General features: G+C 44.1%; 1 protein-coding gene across 1 annotated transcript; it reads left to right on the top strand.

The window, feature by feature from the left end:
* The first annotated feature begins 405 nt into the window (after positions 1-405).
* LOC136426796 (ras-related protein O-Krev-like) lies at positions 406-4,935 on the top strand. Its single transcript, XM_066415519.1, has 3 exons — positions 406-587; positions 3,989-4,162; positions 4,317-4,935. Exons 1-3 carry the CDS (start codon positions 434-436, stop codon positions 4,637-4,639), a joined length of 651 nt encoding a protein of 216 aa, XP_066271616.1. The 5' UTR covers positions 406-433; the 3' UTR covers positions 4,640-4,935.
* Positions 4,936-8,099: the final 3,164 nt, after the last annotated feature.

The following is an 8,099-nucleotide window of genomic DNA, read 5'->3' as shown; positions in this document are numbered from 1 at the left end:
CTTCCTAGCATTACCTGGAATGTTCTGGACTTCTCGTGTAATTGTCGTCGCTAGGACAGAACCCTTCTGTGCAGGGCCCAGTGTGATCTTGGCGTTGGTAGGTGGGCCTTGTTTGGTCTTGGCTTAGTTCGGCATGGTTGATCCTTTGTCGCAGTAGCCTTGGTAGCGAGAGTATGTCTCATCTCTGTGACATTTAGAGGCATTTCCATGTAGCGCCTCCCACACTGCGCCTGGCATTAAAACTCTCAACATCGCGGGAGCCGCACAGTAGCCTGCCGTCTGTCTCAGGTACGGGTTCTGCTGCACACAAAATCACCAAACGTTTCCACGTCGATGTATTGAATGATGCATTCATAGTAGTTCGGTTTGTCTAACGAGCTTTTCTCCTCCTCCCGTGCAGATTTTCTCCCCTGAGCCGAAAAAAAAACTCACGATGCGCGGACCGATGAAGCAGATTCGCCTGGTCGTGCTGGGCGCCGGCGGCGTGGGGAAGAGCTCGCTGGTCAGCCAGTTCATGCGGGGCGTCTTCAACACCTTGTACGAGCCCACGGTGGAGGACTGCTACCGGCACTTCCTGCATCTCCCAGGTAAGAAAAGCGCCTCATTTTGTTCCATTGTAGAGCGTAGCAAAATCCCAGCAGCCAAAGGTAACTTTACCATTGGAGCTGCCCGCGGTGCTGAATGTCCTGTTGTTGCCAAAACTACTCTGGTTGCTTTAGGAATTGTTGGTTTTCATTCTCCAAAATGCAGCTTCTATTAGTCCTGTTGATCAAGTCCGTCTCTATCGCGGGCAGCTGCCAGGCTGCATGAACGGTAGAGCAGATCCCTGGAGCCTGTTTTAGACATCTCAACTGGAGGCCCGATACTGAAAATAGTGTTCTGGTATAAACTAGTCTTTGATCAGAAAACAGGAGCGGAAATGTGAGCTCTCCGTAAAAAGGCATAAAAGTAGACAGATCCCTCTGTCTTTCTGTGGGGTCCGGCAAACATACAACCGTGTTTGCATCTTGGACCGCTTACGCACGTATCTCCGTTGACTTCTGAGCGATGTTTGAAGCAGCATGACGAAGAAACCGCGAGTTGCACTTAGATTTAGACGGGTTGTTGATCCTATGAGACTCGAGACGGTGCCTGGGGACGAGTTTGCCAGTTTGGCACTTAGTCTGAAACGCGCCATAACGTCAGTGTAATGTTTGCTTTCAGGAGAACGTCACATAAAAATGTTTTATCTTGAGACCGTTCTCATTCATATCTAAACAAACCGCAACCTTTTTTCACCTCGGTTGACGTAGGAGACTTTTTTTTTAGTTTTGTGAAAGTCAAAAGCACACCATAGATGCTGAGATCAAAGTGCAGGTGGACAGTAGCCATGGAAAGAGTTTGCACTAGAGATGATAGTTTGCTAATCTGAACCACGCGACACTTTTCTAACACACATGAGCAAACCCTGGGTGTACAGCACTTGTGTTTAAGTCACACCCGGCAAGCGACCACCTCTCTTTGTGAAAAGATGTGAATCATCGAAATGTTATCTAGATTTTACTGGTAGAGAAATAATCGCTAGACTGCTGAAGAGAGGGTGGAAAATCCACGAAAACTAGTCGTTAAGCCTTTAGACTTCAATCGTGTAGAAGAAGGCTTCGTACAAGACGGCTCAGACGGTCTGGGAATTAACCCACTCTTTGGAAGTCCATTGTGTCTATCTGGGTAAAGTGCGCAGGATAGATTGGCTTAGCAACCTGACATGTGTGCGCCCATGTGCACTGTAATACCGGCTTCTTCTGAAAATGCGAGTTAATGATGCTGTATTAATCACATAGCTGAGAGAAAGAAAATGTAATTATAGATAACGACCATTTCTGCCAAAGAGCTACTCTCACTCCAGTACATTAATGAGTCCCTCCAGGCAATAGCAGACAGCGCACTATTGATAGAATCACTTTTTAGGTCCACGTTGCAAGAAACGAGGTTTTCATGACACATGTCTAGATGAGTGCAAGTGTGAATTCGAAGTAAAGTGCTGCACTTTCTCAGAAAATACACTGAAACCTGAAAGTCTAGTCTAAGTGTCGCTTGAGAGTGTTATAGTTCATTGCAGGGGCAATGAGCACTAGTCTGGCATTAAAGCTGTAAGGCAGGTCTGAGAGTTTTACAGTTTAGTGGAGGGGCGGTGAGTGATACTCTGCCATTAAAGCTGAATGTCTGCTTGCTTCTTCTGAGAAGTTCTCTATAGTTCATAATGCTGTATTCACCACAAAGCTGAGATAAAGAAAATGTAAGTGTAGATAACAACCATTTCTACCGGAGCTACTCCCTCTCTAGTACACTGAAGCATTACAGTGACAATAACAGACAGCTTGCCACTGATAAAATCACGTTTACAGTCCACGTTGCAAGACATGAGGTTTAGAAGAGAACCAGTGGGAATCCAAAGTTAAGACTTAAGTGCTGCAATTTCTAGGAAAAACAGACACTGAAAGCCGAAAGTCTAGTCTAAGTGTCGCCTGAGTGTGTTATAGTTCAGTGCAGGGGCGATGAGCACTAGTATGGCATTACAGCTGCATGTCTGGGTGCCTTTTGAGAGCATTACGGTGTAGTGAAGGGGGCGGTGAGTACGACTCTCCCATTACTAGCGGCGATCACAGCTCTTGAGACTTTTACCCCTGAGTTGGAGCAGCCCTACTTGGTGCGTATTTCACTCAGATTAAGCCCACACGGTGGCCTTACGCGTGAGTCCCAACCTTCTCATGTTTATCACCCAAGTGATGAACTTCAAATCGGACTAATCACAGAGCTCTATTGTGTAACCAATAATCTGTTACAACTGAGGGGCAATGAACCATGTTGGAGTTCGTAGATTAAGATCCAGATATAAAGTAGTTATATACGCGAGAGAACAGCTGCTCATTGACAAGCAACTGGATAAATTTCGAAACGGTCAGACGTTTCTCAGTCACTTACAAAAGGTAGTTGAAACTACCTGAAAAGTTTGACCGTTTCCAAAATCTATGGAAAAACATTGCAAATGGGGAACGACTTCTAAACGGTGGTGTCCCACAGTGAATGCAGCTCTCCTCATTAATTGATCGTATTGAGGAGGCGATTCATTTTTAGTATTTAGAGAGGCTGACCTTCATAACTCATCACACACGGTTCTGAAACCTTTTGTAGAACACTAATTGTCAGTTGCGCCCACCCATACGAATGATATGATGATAATCGCGGCCGCCCGATGACAAAACATCTGATTTGAGACTCATGTTTTCAGACGTTTGCAAATTGCTGCGCTGAGCTAGAGTGGGCGTCCAATTATCATGCCACACAGTAATAATATCAATTCCTGGAATCAAGTGAAAACAGCGTCTAGCAGACAACTCAAGGCCTTATTCGTTTCAGATATTTTTCAGGCGTCACAAGAAGCAAATTTGCATAATTCTTTGTTTCAGAAACTGACTTTTGAACGCGAATTGGTTTTGGTTTTTAGATTAAAGATAAAACGCCTTGTCGAATATTTATTTCTGATTCAGTGTTATGGATAATTGCAATTACTATTTTGCTATCAGAGCAGCAGTTGTTGACAAGCATCAATTTGCAGAGCCTCCAAATTACCATTCATAATGCAGATAAACCCGATGATCTAGTTTTATTTTGACGTGGTCTCAAGAGGTCATCTGACGTTGGCAAGGATTGACTTACCCCCAAATATGGCAAGTCTGCCGGCCACGGCTGGTGTCAGCTTTCTCCCGTCCGTACGTCTGACGTCACAGTACGTACGCTCCGGGCTGAGTCGTCAGCGCGACGGAAGTGCGGATATCTCAGATGAGAACATGCGAACGTCTGGGAATCAGACATGGCGGAAGCGCTTTGGTGAACGACAATGGCGTGAAAAACGATACGGTTTATGATTGCTAAATAAAACGTGAAAACTAATGTTTTCTCCCGTTAAGTGGCCGTGGGTATTGACCAGTTTTCTTTCTTCTCTTTCCAGACGGCAACATGCACAGCATAGAGATCCTTGACACGGGAGGCACGCACCAGTTTCCCGCCATGCAGGAGCTGAACATCAAGACTGCCCACGGCTTCATCATTGTCTACTCCATCGACGATGCCGAGTCCTTCAAGGAGGCGCACAAACTGCGCAAGCTCGTCGTCAATGTCAAAGGTCAGTAGACACGTCCATTCTGTTCACTGGTCATTTTCTCAAACCTTGAAGAAAACATCGGTAATGTTTCACCACCTAAATTTTGCTTGACAGTTTCACTAATAGATAATAAATGAATGGTTAATTAACAGCCCTGTTCCCCCGCCTTCCGCAGGTACAGAGAACATCCCGCTGGTGATGGTGGGGAACAAGTCGGACCTGGCAGTGGACAGGGAGGTGCAGAAAGACGAGGCCGTCACGGCGGCGAGGGAAGAATGGCGCTGTCCCTTCCTGGAGACCAGCGCCAAGTACAACCGCAACGTCTACGACATTTTCCTGGCCTTGTTGAACAGCATTGAAGCGTGCGAGAACAGAGACTCTAACAAACAGAAAACAGAGAAGAGAAGATCGAGCGCATCGAAAACGATCAGCGCTTTGAAAAAGCTGCTGAGATCCAAAAGCACGAGTAACTCCTGTGATGACGACGTGTTTCAATAGCTGACGCTATCGAAAAAGCCTAAAATGACCATGATAACCCACCGATTTTTTTACCTTGTACATTTTAACGTGGTGTTAGGAATCTATACAAGACGAAAGACCAAGTCAGGTCGGTGTAAATAGCTAAGTTACATGATATATATTTTCTGATGAATATCAACAGACTCATGTAACATTTGCAGTGACAGTCTTTGGTATAAGAAGTCTGTTATAATGATGAGTGAATACATCAGATAAACTTCACAGCATGTAAACGACGTCAGATATGACTCGTCGACTTGCTTTTCCTACAACCACAGCGGATTGAAGCTGTATAATAAAATCAATCATATCTGAAAACTTATTTTGTCTATGTTGCTTTTCTTGAAGTTACGATAGCTTAGACTTAAGTATATAGAATACAACATGGTGTATTCCGTATAACACCCGAGGTACCAACCCGGACCCCACCGACGCCCGAATCATATGGCCTGCTCGGGTAATGTTAACAATGGCAAAATCCGAATTAACATCAGCCCTAGGCCCTCCAGCATGGATAGACGTATACATAACAGTACATAATTACATAAGTAGGGTCGTGGTTACCAACTGAAAAAGTTGAGTACGAGTTTATGACAATTTTATGAATTAAATTTAGAATTAAGAAAGGAAGATTAAGTAAAGGCAGCTCGGGGAGAAACTTATACAGCTTTCTTGATAAGGTTCCAAAATGAAACCACGTCTTCTGTCATGATAGGTGTCACCCCCGACACCAGATAATGGTATGACCCAGGAGGACCCAGGACCCAGGGGGCATAGAGCCCTTGGCTGGGAGAGGTCTGGGATCAGTTAACAGGAAGTTGACCAGAGATGGGCCCGAGAAGGGTGTCTGTGCTATGAGTTTAATAAATGTAGTCTACAGAGCTCCTTGCGTATCTCCTGATGTTTAAATGAACCTTCGATTCGTGTTAGAATCGTAATAATGTTCCCTATGTTCCCTGCGCACGGTGTGCATATATGTGTGTTTGAAGACCCTGGCACACATTCGGGACCTTACCTCGTAAAGTAAGCCAATCCCATGACTCTGCTCCCGACCATTCCCCAAACCAAGGTCGGCTCTAGGTTGGGAGCAGTCTGTAATCCATAACTCCTAGCCTGCTTCCCCTATAGGGTCAGTTAATCCTCATTCTTAGTGAGCAGTTGAGTGAGCACAATGTTTCTGACCTAGGGTGAAGAGATGCTGTTGCAATCCGTAACCCTGAAGAATTTTAATGGTCTCTTACCGTGGGGTCTAGGTGGTTACTGTTGTGTCTCCCCTGGTGACCATTGATTAAAAAAATCCATTCTGTTCTTCAACCTTACTGTTCAATCAACCTTTGCGGTTCCGATCGGGACTAAATCATACTGATTTTACAGTACACTTGACTTGAAAAACACTGTGATTGAAATATTATATCGACATACAAAATATGATGACTGAAGAATAGCAATGTAACGATAGAGTTTTGCGGGCATCAGATGAACGATAGTGATCAGTGAGTCATTTTTGGAGGGAGGGTGGGTAACGTTCTGATGGCGAGTTTCATCTACGAACAACATGAATGACTGACTGACTGTATTCACGAAAAGACCAGTCTTTTAATAAAATTGGTCATGAACCATTATTGTCTTCAGACTGTCACTTTCTCGGTAGGTAGGGTGCGTAGTCCAGTGTCTCTGGAACTAGAAGCCGTAAGTTCGATCCCGGCAGTGTCGCTCACCCGACATGCACATCCTTAGGATGGGACGTTAAGCCGTGGTCCACTGTTCATCGTGCTTGTCGGAAAGAGCTAGGGGAATTTCCTCGGTACAATGTAAATACTCTACATAGTGTCTGTCTTTTCTCTCAGGACCAGCGGAAGAATAGCCCTTCGGTGAGCTAAACTGTCTGGATCGAGATTACTATCTATCACTGTCTTGAAAAGCCAAATTTTTCAAGGACATCTTTATAGAATCAATTCGGTACCCGCATTGTCTTCACCAAGAAAAAAAACTGTATCCCGAATATGGCCCGATTTACACCCGCATTTTCGAGTGGAATCGACTCAACGACCTCGAGTTGACTCGGAAAACGCCTGAAAGTGAGTAAAGGGGGTATCGTTTTCACGTCATTAACATATGGATTCAGAGTTATGATTTAAAACCTGGGAACTCTAGTTTCTTGCTTAGTCACTGACGAAAGGCAGCGGATGCTGTCTGAAACGTCTGACCTTTTCAAAATCTTATCCAGCTGCTTGAGTAACTGTTACCTTGCATATCTCATTACCTGGATGTCCAACCTTCATCAACGTAGCCTGCATACTTAGTAAAATCACGGAGGCCCATTCCTGTCGCCAGCAGCAGGGTCATTCGGGGTTATCCTATAATGGCTATGACCTCCAAGTACTAGACCTAAGTAAGTAAGTAAGTAATGTATCCGAGCAGGTTTTGTAAGGCTAAGTCGCGATCTTTCCTGGCTGGCCCTGGCACGTTGGAAAGTTGTTTGTCAGAAAAACAGGCAGCCATAAACTAGTTCACCTCACAAGACCTGCTCGGATATTAAACCCTCGTCCCACATTCAGGACCTTTCAACAAGTTTTCTCCCCATCTGAGGTCAGCGCTGGGTTGAGAGTAGCCTGGAATCCATCCTATTCCAGTTCACTCCTCTGATCGCACCCGAGCAGAATACTTTCTTTTCCGACTATGATTTTTGTTAATCTATAGTCGACTGGTGCAATGCAGTGACGATTTGTAAAGACTAGCAGGCAACGTTGACCAACTCCCAACGGCAGATGACCTTGCTCCCAACCATGGTCTGGAGAAGGCCGGGATGCCATGGTCGGCTATGTGTGACAGCGGCTTAACTCCCCAGCATGTTGTGGAGAAGGTCGGTCGGCGAAAAAAGAATATATATATATATATATATATATATATATATATATATATATATATATATATATATATATATATATATATATATATATATATATATATATATATATATATATATATATATATATATATATATATATATATATATATATATATATATATACATATACATATACACATATAGCGCTTCTATTTTTGTTTATATATATATATGGTTATGTGTACATAGAGAGAGATAGAGAGATCCAAACTTGTACATTAAGCGATAAGTAGAATGACCATGCGGGGAAATCTTTATAATGACTATGGTTCTGCAAAATCCTTTGAAACCTTTCCTATTTTTCCCGTTTTCGGACACACAGGAAGGACTCAAATCTCCGACAAGGCCTTACATTTGGACATGGGAGACGTGAAATCGTAATCTTTTTGGTTCTAACCCTGTTTTTTTTCTGGTTCTATCAAAATAGAACCTCCCTGGCTACTTGTTTGAAAGGAAATCCAGGCAGCCCAAAAGATTACTGTTCCGCGTGCCGAGACCTGCCCTGGGATGTGCAGCATCCCAAAGGTCAGC

This window comes from Branchiostoma lanceolatum, chromosome 2 (genome assembly GCF_035083965.1).
Source record: "Branchiostoma lanceolatum isolate klBraLanc5 chromosome 2, klBraLanc5.hap2, whole genome shotgun sequence".
NCBI classification, from domain to species: Eukaryota; Metazoa; Chordata; class Leptocardii; order Amphioxiformes; family Branchiostomatidae; genus Branchiostoma; species Branchiostoma lanceolatum.
This window is presented reverse-complemented; position numbering and strand designations above follow the sequence as displayed.